This window comes from Poeciliopsis prolifica, unplaced genomic scaffold (assembly GCF_027474105.1).
Source record: "Poeciliopsis prolifica strain line A6 unplaced genomic scaffold, Auburn_PproV2 SCAFFOLD218, whole genome shotgun sequence".
NCBI classification, from domain to species: Eukaryota; Metazoa; Chordata; class Actinopteri; order Cyprinodontiformes; family Poeciliidae; genus Poeciliopsis; species Poeciliopsis prolifica.
Genome location: NW_026562593.1, coordinates 140,186 through 157,713, shown reverse-complemented (window position 1 = coordinate 157,713; position 17,528 = coordinate 140,186). Strand labels below are relative to the sequence as shown.

The 17,528-nt window shown below is 38.3% G+C and overlaps 1 protein-coding gene and 2 long non-coding RNA genes across 4 annotated transcripts; all 3 read left to right on the top strand.

The window, feature by feature from the left end:
* The first annotated feature begins 562 nt into the window (after positions 1–562).
* On the top strand, positions 563–2,421 carry LOC129357015 (apolipoprotein Eb-like). Its single transcript, XM_055026539.1, has 5 exons — positions 563–616; positions 742–807; positions 894–1,047; positions 1,124–1,411; positions 1,498–2,421. Exons 2-5 carry the CDS (start codon positions 765–767, stop codon positions 1,808–1,810), a joined length of 798 nt encoding a protein of 265 aa, XP_054882514.1. The 5' UTR covers positions 563–616; positions 742–764; the 3' UTR covers positions 1,811–2,421.
* Positions 2,422–7,569: 5,148 nt separating this feature from the next.
* Positions 7,570–8,527, top strand: LOC129357014 (uncharacterized). 2 transcript variants are annotated; one of them, XR_008605478.1, is made up of 3 exons: positions 7,570–7,651; positions 7,910–8,197; positions 8,277–8,527. It is a non-coding gene; the product is annotated as an uncharacterized LOC129357014 (long non-coding RNA). The 2 variants fall into 2 exon arrangements; XR_008605479.1 differs by lacking the exon at positions 7,570–7,651 and adding an exon at positions 7,712–7,726.
* Positions 8,528–10,570: 2,043 nt separating this feature from the next.
* Positions 10,571–12,433, top strand: LOC129357013 (uncharacterized). Its single transcript, XR_008605477.1, has 4 exons — positions 10,571–10,661; positions 10,830–10,875; positions 10,979–11,062; positions 12,123–12,433. It is a non-coding gene; the product is annotated as an uncharacterized LOC129357013 (long non-coding RNA).
* Positions 12,434–17,528: the final 5,095 nt, after the last annotated feature.

Here is a 17,528-nt window from a genome sequence, read left to right as displayed (position 1 = left end):
CAGTGACTATGGCCTCACACCAATTACATGCACAACATTTTAAAACTTTCTTCCTATGTAAATGGATGTCTGTGAAAATAACACAAGTCACAGCATGGGGGATTTCCCCCCGCATCCAGCTCTGGTTGCGCCCCTGATTCGTGTTATATGTCACTGCAACAAAATAATTTACCTTCTTGTATTAATACAGCACCTCTTGGTGTACTGTAATCTAATGGATTAATGCCTGTCAATTTTATGAGGACAAAATGCGAGGCAGAAAATTCTGCTGCAGATAGTCTGAATCATCCCGCTGCAGGTTTTAACTTTCTCCTGGTGCTTTCGTGTCAGAGCCACGCAGCGCGGTCAGCGCCTTTAACCAGCCTTGTAAAGTGCTGAGAACTACGGACGTAATGTCGGTGGTGGCACGTTGCGTGCCAGGACACGCGGATCTGTGCAGACAAATCACCACCACGCCACGCCATGAACGCACGCGCGAGCGAGAGCGTGAGCAATCACTCACCCCATCCTCCTCCTCCTCACCCCACCCTTTCCACGCGGAACAGCAGCGGCACCCTGGGACTATAAAAACCCTCCGCCACAATCCTGGGAGCACGAAGGAAGCTCAACCTCTCAGGTGAGTGATGCAACGAAGAAATATAATAAAATATAATAAAATGAAAAAACTTAAATGGATTTTCTGAATTGTTGAATTTAGCTGCTGTCTTTTGCAATTTCTGAATGTTTTTGTTTATATTCCAGGTGTATCTTTCTGTTCAGCAACCATGAAGGCTGTAGCTCTGATCCTGGCTCTGGCAGTCATCACTGGTATGTTTTGTGTTGCTTTGTCACATAACATCTGTTGCAATTCTTTTTTTCTAGTTATTAATGCTTTGTGTTTATGCCCACTGTAGGCTGCAATGGCCGTGCTGTCCGACAGGCTGACACCTCCTTGACCCCCGTGGAGAACAGTGTGGAACGATTCCTGCAGTACATCACTAACCTGAACCAACAAGCCGATGGAGTCCTGGAGAACCTCAAAGTCCCTGAGCTCAGCAAGGAGTTGGAGTGAGTGATGTCTTCTGATTGCATGTTCTTCTGCCATTGGGACCACAGCATCCTGATGTTGGTCTGATTTCTCCAGAACTCTCATCGGTGACACCATGAGAGAGCTTACAACATACAAAGACGACATCCAGAGCAGGCTGGCCACCTACACCGCAGGTTCCCCAGGCCAGATCCCTGAGGATCTCCAGCTTCTGGCTAACAGGCTCCAGAAAGACATGACAGATGCCAAGGAGCGCAGCACTGAGTACCTGAATGAGCTCAAGACCATGGTTGAGCAGAACACAGATGACGTTCGCGGCCGCATCACCGCCTACACAACAAAGCTGAGGAAGCGTCTGACCAAAGACACAGACGACATCAGAGAGTAAGTTGTGTTTCGGCAATTTGTCTGAATCAAGCTTTCATTTGCGTGTAACCTAAACATTCCCCCTTTTTCTTTCTCTCCCTAAGCACCGTGTCCACCTACATGAGTGAGATCCAGTCCCGCGCCAACCAGAACCTAGATACCGTGAAGGGGAACGTTGAGCCCTACGTCGAGCAGGCCAGAGATGCCACCGCTCAGAAGCTGAAGGACATCTCCACCATCCTGGAGACCCAGGCTGAGACCATCAGGACCCAGCTGGAAAGCAGCATGAAGGAGCTGAGCACCTCCATGGACAGCAAGCTGGAGGAGCTAACAGGGCTGCTCTCCCCATATGCCACCCAGGTCCGCGAGCACCTCGAGAATGTGATGCAGAAGGTCAAGGAGACTGCCACTCAATAAAGAAAAGTGGTTATTAAGGTTGTAAATGATTGCAGATGAAAGTTACTGATGATGTTTTGCTCTTATGTTCAGCATAGAGGGGTTAAAACAGAGGGAAGGTAGATCATCTCCTTTCTTTATTTTCTAAACACTCCTTTATGCAAGTATCTCAGTCACCAAGAGTATATCTTCCAGAAAACAATGATTTTTTTTTTGATTTTTTTTCTACTTTGCTACTGTTTATCCTCATTAGTTTTGCATTCAGTTTTTTTTTTCTGATTATGATTTTTTTTTTTGTTGACATTTTGTTGCTGGTTCAGATGCAACACATACAACTGTCTTTCATTTCAATATATGCACTGAATAAATGATGGACTCAAAAACAACAAGGTGTCTGCTAATTCCTCTGCACATGGGAAAAATTGCTAAAGTCTAACTCCATGTTGTCTGTTAGTTCTTGCTGTACTTCATAGAAGAATGGACAATAAATTGACTTCATGCACAGCTGACAGTCTTTTTGCAACAACTTTTGACAAACGCATTCTTTGTTGTTTTTTCATGATGTAAGCCCACAATGCTGCTCTCTGTCAGTGTAACCTCCAAGTTTGAGTAAATAAAGAATTCAGAAAAGATGTTTTCACTTGCATGGCTTGTTTCTCTCATCAAACATTTAAGACTGATGTATTATTTAAAATGACATAGATCCAGTTGCACTCTCACTTCAGAGGGGTGTCAAATTACTTTTTCACTTTCAAAGTATTTTGACTATAAAACAAGTTTGTTTTCTCAGTTTGTGCTGCTTGCATTAACTTTAACCCAACCAAAGCCTATTTTCTGGGCGTGTGTCATTTCAGAGTTCAATGAGGACCTTCCAAAAAATGAACTACCATTAGCAAACCTCTTCCTCAACATTTGCTGCATGCGAGAAGGATACAAGATATATTTCCATCTCGACATAAAATAGAAGAATAAAGCCCAAACTTAAGGCTTTTCTTCTCTGTTGTTTCTGCATCTAATCACAAATCAACTGTATTTGAACTAAGTGGCACCCCTTCATCCTCAAGTCCACTGTTTTGTGTCCAGTTCAGACTTGTTCATATTTGCTTGCAGATTCCTTTCTCTTGATCCCAGCAGGTATTTGGGAACAAGCTGTGCCATTTACAGTGACATTGTACAGTGCCAGTTTCATCTGCAGGTTTGAACAGATGTGCCACTCAGATCAACAAACGCACAGACCTCATGCATGCTCTCATTCATTTTTGGGATGAGATCGATGGCTGCATGTCATGCCATTTCACATTTCCGTTAAGTTTCTGTGCCTGAACATGATCATTTGTTACATAAGAGGATGTGTTGAAAAAGTCTTGGCACATATTCAAGCCTTTTCTCTGGTTTCTGCTGTGCTGAATGCATATAACATCAAAATAAGCATTTGCACCTGCTGAGTTTGATAACCTCTTTATGTCTGTCAAACTCAGCAGGACTTTTCCTTTGAAGTTTAGAGCAGAGGCCAGTAGGGGACACCATTCACCCCCTTCACTGACCAACATCCGTCCTCTGACCCCTCTGTGGACAGATATGTGCTGCACTAACTTGCAGCTGTGTTTTCTTAGTTGGAGAGTTAAATAAACTATATGCCTCATGAAAAAAAAGATGTGGAAATGAGACTTCATAAAAGAGAAAAACTTGATTTATAAGACTGAAATGAATGCATTGTGTCTGACTTTTGCAAAAATGTCCAAACATGGTTTCAACAAATTGTCTTAAAATATCCAGAGTGAAAATGTACATTTCCTTCGTGTTTTGCATATATTTGGAACATTTTATTATGACACTACTTAGAAAATAAAAACCGTGTTCCTTTTCAAAGTTGTTTAAATAATAAACAGTTTGTCAGTGTGTAGTTTAACCTCAGTTAAGAGTGTTTTCACACCTGATAGTCGGGTATGCTACAGAGTGTGAAAACTATTAGGACAAGATTGAGGACCAAAATTGCAACATTTCTTTCATTTTGAGCTAGTGCCATTCACCTTTACTTGCACTATGTCAAACGAACTGAACCCTTTGAAAAAACATGTTCCCCCCTCCCTTGCTTGTGTGGGCGTTGTACCAAGAACCTTTGAAGGTAGTGACACGAAAACCTCTGAAGAAGACAATGAGTTAAACTTTCTTCACAAAATGCTAAATAAAATATGAAATGGTGTCAGAAAACAGCAATTGTAACATTTCTCTTTTGTAGTTGGTACAAGATCATGACACATTTCTTCTGCTAGTGCTAGACTTACATGCTTGCTTTGGTTGTATTTACCCAGAAATCTGTGCACTTTCGAAGCGGTCTCTGGTCACCTTGGTGTTCACGTTTCCATTCAAATCAGAAGAGTTCACTTCAACCAAATTAAGAATTAGGCTTACCAGCTTTGTTGATCTGCATCAGAGTTTGATGGCTCAATCACACCTCACCAAATGAACGACAAATTCAAGGCAAACAAACTGGAGTTAAATTAAACCTGGCTGGTGTGAATGCACCGTAAATCTGTTCTGTGAATCCCCCAGAGACAAAAGAACAGCAAATGAGATGAGGATAAAGTTGTTCAGAATATCATAAATCATAACCTTGATAACTCTGCAGTAGGGCAGAGTTCTCTGGTTCAGGTTGGAGGCTCTATCAACATGATTTTTAGCTTATTGTGCAAGAGTGGGGAGACTGTTTAAATGTTGCAAAAAGCTTAAACAAACATGGAAAAGGAGGTACTTTGGCCACATTTAAACCTTTAGGTCCAATCGCATCATCTGATGTGAGGAGGAAAACTAAAACCAACATCTTAAGCACTCCAAAGTGAACCATCTTGAGGAAGTGTAGTGGAGACACTTTCCTTCATGAGGGGCAAGGAAGCTGTTCAGAAATAATGGGAAGATGGAGGGAGTTAAATGCAGGGCAAAAAATCTGTTAGAGGTTGTGAAACAGGGCACAGGTTCATTCTCCTGATGGACAGTGACCCAGAACATGCAGCAACAGCGATAAATTGTTCAGATCAAATCATATCCAGATATGAGAATTGTCAGACCAAATTTCAATTGAGATTTTGACCTAAAAATATCCAATATGACTGGGATCAGTCTGCATAGATTGCAAGAAGTAGAAGTATTTACAATAAAGGGTTGTTCTTAAAAAAAGAAAAAAAAATCGATTTAACGCTTTACATTTTTATCAAAAGTTTTGAAACCAGTCATCTTCTGCTTTTCAACAATGTCAAAAAATGTTGTGTATCAGATAAAAATACTCCCTGAAAATATTATTGACATTGACAATGTGTGAAAAGTTTCAAGGTTCAGAATACTTTTGCAGGATGCTTTTGTGAACTGTATCCCATTTACAAAGTAGGACACTTTTGTAAATAGGATACAGACCTTTTGACGTTTAGGACTTCAAAGGTTATTTGTGCTGCTGTACAAGAGCAATTTGCATTTGTTCTGTAGTAAAATTAATTTGAGGAACTGCTGATATAAAACTACAAACTGTGGGCAGATTTAAAAAAAAGTGGATTTTTTTTCATAGATTCTTCTAAGAAAAATCATTTCACAAGATCATGAAAAACATGTTTACAGTTTTTTTTTGTGTGAAGGGGCACTTGATTCAAAGTGAAAGAATGACTAACACAATGACCAGCTGTTTTCACTCATGAAATCACTGCCTTTAGGGAAGCTGTGTTTATTTTCTGGCAGATGGAGTGAAACTTCGAGAGTAAGCTCCCAGTTGTTTTGAGGATTACTCATGAAAGGTAAAAACAAGAAAACCACAATTGGTCTGCTTGTTCAGCACTTCTGCTCGCTCTGTTCCTATAGCGTGTCTGCACTTTGAGAACTGCCCAGCAACAATCCGGGAAGAAAAAAAAAAAAAAAAACAGCACAAAATAAGCAGGTGGTAACTAGCCCATGACTGCTAGTAACCTCTCCTAAAACATCCCCATGGTGCTTTTGCCTCATTTTGAAATCTCTTTCTTCACTTCATTTTTCAGTGCTCTTTAGTGCTGGCACACAACAATGGTCTCCACGGGAGCCTGGGCAAAACACAAAAACAGGCCTTTCCTAGGCTCATAATTGCGAATTAGAAGCACGGAAGGCCTCCACTTTAACACCCAATGCCTCCTAGGCCTCCACTTTAACACCCAATGCCTCCTACAATTATTCAAGAGGGGCTCGTATGCACGCAAGGTCAGGACCCATACTTTAACCTAATTGGCCTCTTCTGAACAAAAGATGAGAATTTGGGATTTCAGGACCTTAATCTTAATGCCAATGCCTAAATTGTGGGCTTTTCAACATAACAATAGGACTGCCTGGTTGCAGTGATTAGCAATAGATTGACCATTGTAGTCTAAGTCAAGATTGTTCATTTGATTTGCCATGTATGATAAAAAGCTTTAATTGTGGGTTACTGCAGTGCATTGACTGAGCATCTCTTTGGCGTCACAAGCTGGCTGGAAGAATCAGCCACATGTGGTTCTGTCTTGGTCATTTCCTTTTTTAAAAAAAGGAAGGTGTACACAAACCAGACAGTGGGTGTTGTATTGACATTTCTAATTCGAGAGGGAAATGAAAAACTAACAAAGCAACAAAAAATGGGTTACAGGTCATTTTCCCCCTTCACCAATTTATAAGCCCATTCATAGATATGCGTAAAAATTTAGACACTTCCAAATTCATAAACGTGAGAGAAAATTTGAAAGTTATCTCCATAATTTTTTAAAAATTATGGAATAAATGGCCATAAAAAATACCCAATCACAAGTAATTTTATTTAGCTGTATAATATTATCATTTCATGCATTCTGCACATTTGATATAGTTTATAGTTTTGTATAGATGCAACTTGAAAAGGATAATTTCACAAACACAAGCCAAAGGATTGATCACAAAATTGCCAAACGTACCAAAAGCAAGCACTAAATGTTTTACTGCCTGATGTCACCACACACAGGTCTACCACAGCAACTGCAACATTTTTTATATGGATGCCAGCCTTTCTAAATGTTTTACATTTGTAATGAAAGAGCAAATACTAAGTTAGTGTCAAAATAACTATTTTTACTTGGACATCGCCTTAGAACCTTTCAGTTTATACTTAACTTTTAGTCAATTGCAATCTGCATGCGTAAAAGAAACCAAGGTTAGCGCTATCTCAGGGACCCATGTCCTCTTATATTGAGCTGTGGGGCTAAACAGTCTCTCAAATGAAAAAGAATCACTCTTGGAATCGGCATAGTACTTCGAGGTTGTCAGTTGGGAGGTGCATAAAAGGCACAAACAGTGTAATATAACAAAACTATTAAAGTCCAGTTGCCTTCCAACACAGACTTGTCAGGTCATTACGTGGAGTTTTTTTCTTTTGACAGAGTTAACTCTTGGCCAACTATCTAGGTCCAAAGTAGCTTACACATAGCTCATGTCTGTATTTCCGTCAGCAGTGAACTCTGCTGTCTGTCTACATCACCTCCATACTTATCTGTTCAAACCACTGTTTTGCTGAAGGTTCAGATGAGAATTTTACTCCCTTTTCTACTAATTTTCCCCTTAATCACAAGACATTATTTGTTAATTAAGCTCAACATTTCATCAATATGCACCAGTTGTGCATCCTTTAATTTACAATAGGCCTGTTTCATCAGTAAGCTTTTGTAATGCAATTAGATGAGTGCAGATCAATAAAATGGGCAGGGATTCCTCAAGGCCGTCGCATCTACGTGTTGACCTAAATCTGGTGTTTTGCATAACACTCTTGAAACGGGGAAGGGTTATAAAAAGCAGGCACACTCTGACCATCCACGACACACCATTTTTTTTCTACACAGAGACGGAAAAGAGGTATGCTTTACACTTTATCACTTCAAAAAATTACGTTTTTGTAACTGTGTGCTGAACAAACAATAAGTAAAAAAGGTAAAGAGAAAAACAACTAAATAATGAACGTTTTGTTTTTTGGAAAATTCTGCACTTCTTCGAAAGCTAAACTTTAATTGTGTATTAAATAAAGTGAAAAACAATCTATTTTAATGTTTTTCAAAGAACATCTGTGCTTGCAATTTAATGCAAATTCATAATTTTTCTGATTTCTAACCTTAGGAAAAGAAGTCAAGATGAAACTGTATCTTGCAGCTGCCGTGCTGTTGCTGGCTCTTGTCGCACACAGGTTCTTCTTAGTGTTTTATACAGAAAAGTCTTGCATGTTTCTTTCTGCTATTATCTCATTGTCCTTGTTTTTTCACTGACTTTCAGAGGCTCAGGATGACTCATTTGCAGAAAGGTCTCAAACTTTGGGGATCAGATCACAGAGTTCGGCAAGAATGTAGCTGAAAAAGCCAAGACCCATTTTGACGCCATTGCAACCAGTGATTTTGCAGAGAGCACCAGGTAGACTGATACACATAAAACGCATGTAAGTTCTTTCTTGTTAAGTACATGACTCACATTTTATTTTGAACCTCCACAGGAATTGGTTCACAGAGAAATTCCAGCAGTTTAAAGACAAGGTACAAGAAATGAACCAATGAACTGGTGGCCCAGTCAATGACCTCCCCTCTGTTCCCAACGCCCACGCTGACAGATGACTTGCTTCTACACCATCTCAAGGCTGAAGTCACGTCGCTCAACAAAATGGATGAATTTGCCAATTCTTAGCCTGTGATCTTTCTTTGGGAAAACTGTGTAAAACTGCAATAAAATACATGGAATGGAATAAAATGTTCTATCAATATATTTCTGTACAAATAAAATGAGAACTTCTAAACAGACAACAAGGACCTTGTGGATTTTGTTTCTTCAGATTTAACTGAGTTATTAAGAGCAGGCAGAACAAAGTGTGCTGTCCAAGTCGCCTAATAACAAAAGTTTAGATTATGTCAGTAGACAAATGACACTTTGAACTAAAATAAGCAGATTGGTTGCTTCTGCATTGCTGCAGTGAAATATAAAAAAGGACACATTTAAAGAGTTTAGTTTAAAAAAAAAACATAGTTCTAAGAAGACAAGGAGACAAATAGAAAAACACTGAATGAGATAAGAAACAGTGACCAAATATTTTCTCTCGGAAATGTTGATCACTTAGTGTGAATTCGCCGGAGGAATGACAACATTTCTGAATTTGTGAAAGAAAGCCATATTCTAATTCTGACATTCTGATGTCCATTTGCATTTTGCCATTGACTACTAGAAAATTAGCAAATTCAAATGTAATTTTTTTTAACTGCATGTAAAACGATACAAGTACGAATACCCAGAGTATAATATCTCTACCATGAAATGCATTTTTTCAACCGACCAGCAACATAGTCAAAGATCATGGGTGGATGGATTGGGGAGCAGGATGGGTGGAGGAGTCACTTTCCAGCAATTACCCTCATCATACAGCCAAAGTTACAACTGAATAGTTTAGACCAATAATTGTGGTTCTCAGGATTCACTGTCCTGCATGTTTCAGGTGTTTCCTTGCTGCAGTGAATAACATAGTAATGCAGTAGTTAATGACATTCTGATAAGGTAATACAGTTATTTGACTCAGATGTGCCAGAGAACAAAGATGCTCAAAACCCACTGGGTCCTTAGGACCAAGACTGAAAACCACTGGATCAGACTAAGGCCTCGGTGTGTGTTCCAGCAGCCTAATATGAGTCTAAGTCTAAATTTAATTGAAAATATGTATCACCAAGATGGCACCAGCTGTGCTTCAAATCTCGCAATACATAATGCACAATATCCTGCCATATCAAACACCTCTGATATCAAACCTATCTAATAGATAACGGTTCATTTCTGTTGGTTGTAAGGACCAAAGGGCAAACGCCAACATGGTAGCTTTTTGGGCATTTCATAATGTTCCTGGTATAAAGTCACTGTTTATGATGTGTTAATAATTCACCATCCAGGTTCAATGAAATCTTTTTTGCTGAAGAGAACAGTGGCATAGGTCAGTCGCTTGTACACAAAGGCATAAGATAATACATTTCTAGGTTTATTTAGCATCTATCTTACCTGATCTGAAGGGATGCTGGGCCTAATGATGGAGTCATTAGGGAAGGGTTTAAAACTCTTAATTGTGCTAGATGGCTGAGATACAGATTTTTACGTATTCTGCTCTACTAGGAAATAACCTTTCAGACAGAATTGCTTCCATTAGAGAAAGTGAGGTGAAAGTCCATGTATCTACTAAAAACTCAAATCAATATGAGGTGGACTCTGGCCCCTGCACGATCTTTTTGAACCCGTCTTAACTAAAAACACGTATCTCTGCTTTGGAGACTTTGCCTGGTTTGTACACATTTCAGTACTCGCTAAATGGGATGAGATATGAAAGCCAAAGGGTGCATCTACAGCGAACGTAGGCCCGAAAGAAGATGGCAGCAGTTCAGAACCCGTAAATTTACAAAATAACCATTTTGCAAATCTTTGATGACACAACAATTTGCAATGTAATATAAGTACACAACATTAACACAAAATGTGATACTTGAAAGATTAAACTAGATGGTTCCAAAAGTATTTTGAGTTTTAAGCTTTTTAAATCCCCAGCATTGGCAGCTACTTCAAATGTCTTTGCATTGCACGTGTTTGTAGTCTTTGCTTTTATGAGGGAACAAACAGTAGGAGTCAGATTGAAAAAATAAACCTATTCACTGGAACAGGTTCAGACATGTTGCTTTGCTGTCACTCTGTGATTTGGCAATAAAATATTGAAGCACAAAAAAAAGAAAACAAGCGCAGGATCAATGATCTTGCGGCAAGGACCAATGTTCGCACTCTTGCACCAACCTAAATCAAATACAGCAGGCTGATAAGATTTGACTCGCTTAATTTCTGTTGATGAAAGACGGGAAAAATGGTAAAAACAGCTTTTTGTTTGTAATTGTGTTAGTTTTAATGTAAAAACCTGAGACATGTAAAACCTTCTTTTTTTGTTGAACCAGTCAGGAAAAGTTATTGTGATATTCTGATGGTATTAGCAAAAGACAAACTGACTGCTGGTTGTGTTTCTCTCTTTTTTTTTCAGCACTTGCGATTTCAGAAAATCTCCCTTCTGTTGTTTCTCTTGCAAGGTACATCTTAAAAAAAAATCACACAAAATTCTCGTTATCAATGTTTTTATTTATGACATTGAGTTTGAGTTAATTTACTTCACTTGAATTGATTCACCTGCAGCATGGAAGTCAACTTCGGCACAGACAACTGCACCTGAGCAACCAGACCCAGAGGAATACTGGAGAGGCTGGCAGACAGAGCTGGGTGATTTATTGATGTTTTTGCTTTTTTAAATTTGTGGAGGCAACCTGAAGCACTTAGGTCACCGAATAATATCAATCCTATTTTTGAGTGGCTCAGTTTAAATCACAGTAGCTTGAAAAGATCATATATTTGTCACAGATTTCTTCTGCTTTTATCACTCTTAAATGTTTCAGATCGAAATAAAAATTTTACAAATCACACCAGAATAACTAAAGTTCACACAGACAAAAAAGAGATGACAAATACATTTCTTAAGAAAATAAGAATCAAATCAAAAATGATTCCATTGTGAAAAAATAAATCTAAAACTGGTTATGTCATGCTTGACCTCAAAAACTCCCTTCAAGTATTTCTGATGAATAGCATGAGTTTTTTAGGTTACAATGGTGGTGTCATTTGTCATTTATCAATCTCAAGTGATCTGGACATATTTTATTGTGCTCTTGTATAATCTTGGTAGGTGGACCACTTCTCAGAAGGTGCTCTGCCTTCCCATGTCCCATTTTTCCCCTTTATTTCCCTTTGACACCCTTTCTGGATTGAAAGAATCAGGGGCTTTATTTCCTCCTTTGTGTTTTTTTTTTAAGTGAGTTTTTTTTTTAGATCTTGCTGACTACTTATCAAGATATAAAAAAAATTAAGGTTGTAATTAAGAAGTTTTCTAATTCTACAGGTTTGATAATTAATCAGGCTCAAAACATACCTGATAAATTGAATTCAGATGTCAAAAACTGAAGTTAATCACAGCTGATTCATATGTAAGAATGGGTAGAAGGTGTTACATAGAACCAAGTTGCTTGCAATGTTTTTATCTTTGCATAAATTAAATTGATATTTTAGTCGTCTTTTATGGTCACTCATTTCACCTTTGTCCAATATCAGTTTCTGTAAATAAATGTGACAAAAAAACAAACAAACAAAAACATGGAAGAAGTGTTTAAGAAAAAACCTCTAAAACAAATACTTTGGTGTTTTAGCTGCATTTTGACAAAGCATTGAATCATCTTTACTGGCATATTTCTGTGTGCATTTAAAAATGTACATTTTGATCTGTGTACAGGCAAGCCAAAGCTCGAATCCAGTCCATTGGAGAGACCGTGCTTGGCTTCGCAAGCGCTTATTACGAAGACCACATACAACCAGTGGCTGGAGGCTATGTTAAGTGGGCCTCTAAAATAAGAAGTTCGCTATGGGAGAAGTTCCAGAAAGCCTCTGACAACTACGTGCCACCTACTCATCAAGCACCTGAAAATTAAAGAAACAGAAAAAAAAATTGCTTTATCAGTTTTTACTTTCACTACTTCACTTTTAATTTCCTGCTGATGAATGAAAAGAATGATGACATAATCAAATAAAATGTAATTAAAACAACTTTGCTTCTTAAGTGAACTCTATTGTGGAAGGTTGGAGAAAGTGGTGAATTTAAATGACTTAATGGGATTTTATTTGACCTAAACGATACATAATTGTGAAGCAGAAGGAAATGATACGAGTTTAACAAAATAAAAAAAATCAAGTGATACAATTTTATTAATTTTCTTCTAGTCCAAGTAAATGCAAGTGAATATGCAAAAATAAGTCCACTTCTGTGCAATTTCATTTCAGCATAAATCACTTGGCCTCAAAATGTAATGTCAAAGCAACAAAGTAGTGTCTAAAGAAGAGACTTCAAAGTATAACTGATGGAGAGAACTGAAACTTTGAGTTACTGAATCTCAGCCAGGGATGTAACTTAGAGACTTCTGTAACACAGAAAAGGACAAAACCCCAACTTTTGGCTGCTTTAAGATTCCACTGAAATTAAAAAAAAAAAAAAAAACAAACAAAAAAACCTTACCTTCTGCAAGATATCGACTGCACACAGCTGCGCTATTAAACCATACTTCAAAACATCAAAACATTTTGAGAAATCCTTTGCTAATAGATGGTGAGTGATTGAGTCTTATTCAGATGGCCATCCAAATGCTAGAAAGGATGCACAAAGAGGTAAAAAATAAAAACAAAAGCAATCATGGACATGTCATATATCACCTTCCAAGCTGTTTGTTTTAAATTAACAGGTTCAAAGGTGAAGTCTTGGGGTTCAACACAATTTGTCCAGACAGGTCAGGAATGACAGACCACATTTCCTCCAATTTTACGAACCGACAGACTTGCTGACTGGAAAATGCTGATCTAATCAGCATTATCTTCTTTCACTGAAGGTAATGGGCCGATTTAACGATTTCTGCTTGTTTTTTTCCACAAAGCACCATCTTTTTTCTAAAGACACAGTTTCTTCAATATCAGCAGTGTTCCCTTTGCATCTTACCATCTGAATGCAGATAAACGTGCATCTCAGAAACATTGCACAACCACAATTCCACATGCAGCCCGGACGGCCATGTAAACTGGACTTTGTAGGTGGATGCCTTTGAGTGTGTGTGTGTGTTTGCGTGAGCGGATACAAGCGTGTGTGTAATATCACCAGATGACGTTTGTTTGCAGTCCCCCCTATATCATCCCCAGATGTGAGCTGTGGTTTACAGACAACTCGCCTCCAGAGAAGACTGTCACGTCTTGGATCTGTACATCCAGCAACCACAGTAGGTGCTCAGCTCTTGTTAATGAGCATAACTCTCACTTCTTTGAAGCATATTTGACTTTTGCCCAAAAGAAGTGAGCAAAACTTTTCAGAAAATATATTTGTATCTTTCTATTTATTTAAAAGTTTGTATTTTTTTTTTTGTTTGTCTCTCTTATTTCAGAGATGAACACAAAATTGATCCTCGCACTTGTCTTCGCTCTTCAGGGTAAGGCAACATGCAAACGCCATCTGAATAATTATGCATGAAGTAGATGAAAAGTAAAATCTAATGATGAAAGAACCACAGATATTCCCTGATATTTCTGTAGCATGCTGAAAATGTTGCTTTGCAAGATTTATGCAGAGAAATATTGAAAAGTTTCTTTGAACAATTTGGGATTTACTTCTTTTATTCATTGTCAAATCATAGTTAATCTCTTTTTGCTTTATTTTAGTCTCCATGAGCCTGAGTGAGGTTCCTGCACCAAGCCAGGAACTTGTCGACAAGTATGAGAACATGAAAGCTACTTTCTACAAGAGACTGGTCAATGCTTATGGCAGGCTGCAGGGTGCCGTTGGAGACACTGACCAAGCACAGACCACCAGGGATTTCATTGAGTCTCTGAGAGACAAGCCTGAACTGCAAGCAGCTGCCAAAGTTGCAAAGTCAGTGGACTATAACAGTTTCAATTTGAAGAAAGCATTGATGTCAAATTTTTCTTGTGCTTAGTTCAACCATTATATCTTGTTGAACATCAGAAGAATCTGTCAACTTTTGCTAACAGCAAGTAAAGGTTTTCTATGTGACAAGTACACTTTGTTTTTTTTTTTTTTTTGCAGGGGTTTGGGCTCAGAAGCAGCTCCAGTGGTGGACAGCGCTCGCTCATCTGCTTTTGTACGAACAATACCTGCGCCCCCATGTCGGAAACAGCTTGAGCGAAGCCATCGACCAGATCAAGGTCTACCTGGATCAATACATGCCCGCTGAGTAAAACAATAACAATAATAATAATTCAAAAAGAACCAGCTAGAGTGGAAGTGCTTGTCAGATGCCTGTAATAGATGATAGCTGATAGAATTACACCGGTTTAGCCTGAGAGGAGCAATACTCAATGCAAACACAATTCTTTTGCCTGTTTCTAAATCAACGTCTTTGCCAGATCATGCAGAGTTACAAGCATGGCAAACATGTCACCATGTTCGCAAGTTCTGCATGTAGAGTACTATATGTCTGATACACTAACAGTGTCTGTGTGACTGTGTACGTATGTGTGTGCGTGTTCAATAAAACGTACTAAAAACTATGAAACGTGTCCAGAAATCCCTTCATTAAAGAATCACTTGAACAGAAACAATGATGCAGATTTATTTTGTTACATTCATTTGGTTACTACCTAAAAATCATTCATTGTCATGTTTAATTATAGGAATATTTATCAGTCCTCACTTCAGTTCAGCCAATTAATTCCTATTTTACAAAAATGAGTATCTTTTCCTGTATTTTAAATGTAAGCATGGTGTACTACTTGTTAGCAAGATGAGACTCCAGGAAGAACATTTACAGCTTTATTTTGTGCACAGAACATTTGAGCCTCCAATTCATAAGGTTGCATACATATTACAAGTGACTGCTTAAAAGCTGCATGTGCTGATCCAGCACTTCAAATATCTATTTGCATCTAGAGATGCATCTAGCATTACAATGTGGTGCTAGTTTTATGATAGCATATTGTGCAACAGCCTGGGGAGGATTTGTGGCTTTTTACCTAATTTAGGACAAACAACAGATGGACACAGCTTTTAAATTGAATTGAAACAAACAAAAAGTTCCTATTTTTCAATTACGCAGCACGTTTCATGCAAAAAACTAACAGCAGACAGGGCCGAACACGATGCAGGCTTATAGTGACAGAACAAGTATGCAGCTTTAGTGTTTCTCCTCAGCAGGACTGGATGATACCCAGAGCTTCGCTGACATTTTGAACCCTGCAGCTGGACACAAACTGCCCTGAGCGACATGACATGTGAGTCTGAATCACATGATCGGCTCCATGTAGGTGTTACAGAGAAGACTCAAATGTTAACTTCAGCTTGTAGTTTACAAAATTATTATTACACACAATTTCACCTTAAACTGAGTAAAACTGTATTCATAGTGAAAGCATGCATTTTTTGTTGTTGAAAATGCTCTTTATCTTAAGCTCAACCCACTTTTAAAGTGTTGTGTTTATTTTTATAATTGAGTAAAACATCCATAATTGTGGAAAGATTATATGTTTTCAATTCTTCATTTTTAAAAAATTCAAACTTAAAAAGAGTAACACAAATTTATATTCAGCACATTTTTACTTTTTAACCACTTAAATGATATCCTGCACAAGCAACTGCCATCAGAGGTCACATAATTTGTATAAAGGTACCCATCTGTGATACAATCACAGTACAGCTGTTTTGTGTAGAACTCAGAGAATGAATTTAATCAATGAACAAGCGGCATCACGAACACCAAGGAAAACAGCAAACAGGCTGAGGATAAAGTCAAGAAAGTGTTGACAGACTGGCTAAATTATTGAAGAAAAGCTAACGGAACTTCCTCCATAATTTTCTTCTATCCTTGTAGGGGACATTGCCTGTGGTCGGAGGTATTTGGGTGAGTATTTTAACACACCATCAACATGCCAAGTTTACCATAAAACATGGTTGTCACCGTATATTACTGTGGGGAAGTATTAAACCACGGGTCTGAATACTTACGTAATGACTGTGTGAGTGGCACTTTGTAAAATAAATATTAAAAGTACGCTCTACCTTTTGTTGTGACCTATCTAAATTCCAAAGAGATACACCACATTTCTATTCTTGGGTTGGAAATCAATTGATCACAGTGGAATCTGAGACGCCTGTGAGAGGGATATGAATACTTTTCAATGTGCCAGTTTAAGGAGACAGAAATGTGTAAAATATCAGCTGTGACTACTATTTTATCTGCATCATATGTTTTAGATGCAGCCAGCTGACAAGAATATCAGTCAGCAGATACGCTTTTATTGATAATAAAGTGCATCAATGGAGTATCTCTTTGAGACAAGGACCAATTATGCCATATTAAATTGTGTTTAACGCATCAGTGACATATGTATGCAGGACAGGAAAACAACTGTATCTGACCCACCACTGTATTCTTGTTGACACGTCATCGTACTGTAAAACTGAGTTTGCGTTTCAATGCATTGCCTTTCCCCGCCTGGGACTGATCCTAGTTTTGAGCTTGTGTTCGCTTCCTTTATCTCTTGAAATGAAGAGAAGAATTCAGCTGACTCATATGTCCCTTAATTAAACAAATGTTTACATTTTCTTGACACTTCTATGCGTACAGCTGTGACCATGGCAGACAGACTTCTGTAATTTAATGTTTTGAAACATTTTAGTTAGATATTTCTATGATATAATACATTTCAATAATAAAATCACACAAATCCTACATAAATGCTTTACATTAACTTGATGTGAGTAGGGATGAGAGTCGAAAACCAGGTGTCAGTAGAGAGAAGATTATTCTGATGTTGGTTGCTGTAATGTCACATATTTGTGTGATGACTTACTGCACACGCATTTTGATTTAGAAAATATTCAAAATGGCGGCGTAGTAGAATCGTCCTCATTTTACAAAAAGAGGACACCGGGGCCGACTGCAACATGTATAGTTTTAAACACATTAAAAGCGTGGAATACCTCCAACAGTTGAACACACATCATACGACCGATTTGTACAAAAGTAAAGTTGTTTGATATGTTGCGTAGCAGGCGGAGACTCTGATGAGGGGAGCTTCCAGCACTGAGTCTCCTGCTCTGCGTGTCCCTGGAAACGTTAAGCTCATCTACGTCCTGATTATTGTATTA

Excerpts from the sequence above, each read along its gene's own strand:
- LOC129357015 (XM_055026539.1), top strand. The coding sequence starts at position 765 with ATGAAGGCTGTAGCTCTGATCCTGGCTCTGGCAGTCATCACTG. Across the intron at positions 808-893 it reads GGCTCTGGCAGTCATCACTG|GCTGCAATGGCCGTGCTGTC; the intron begins GTATGTTTTGTG and ends TGCCCACTGTAG. Across the intron at positions 1,048-1,123 it reads GAGCTCAGCAAGGAGTTGGA|AACTCTCATCGGTGACACCA; the intron begins GTGAGTGATGTC and ends TGATTTCTCCAG.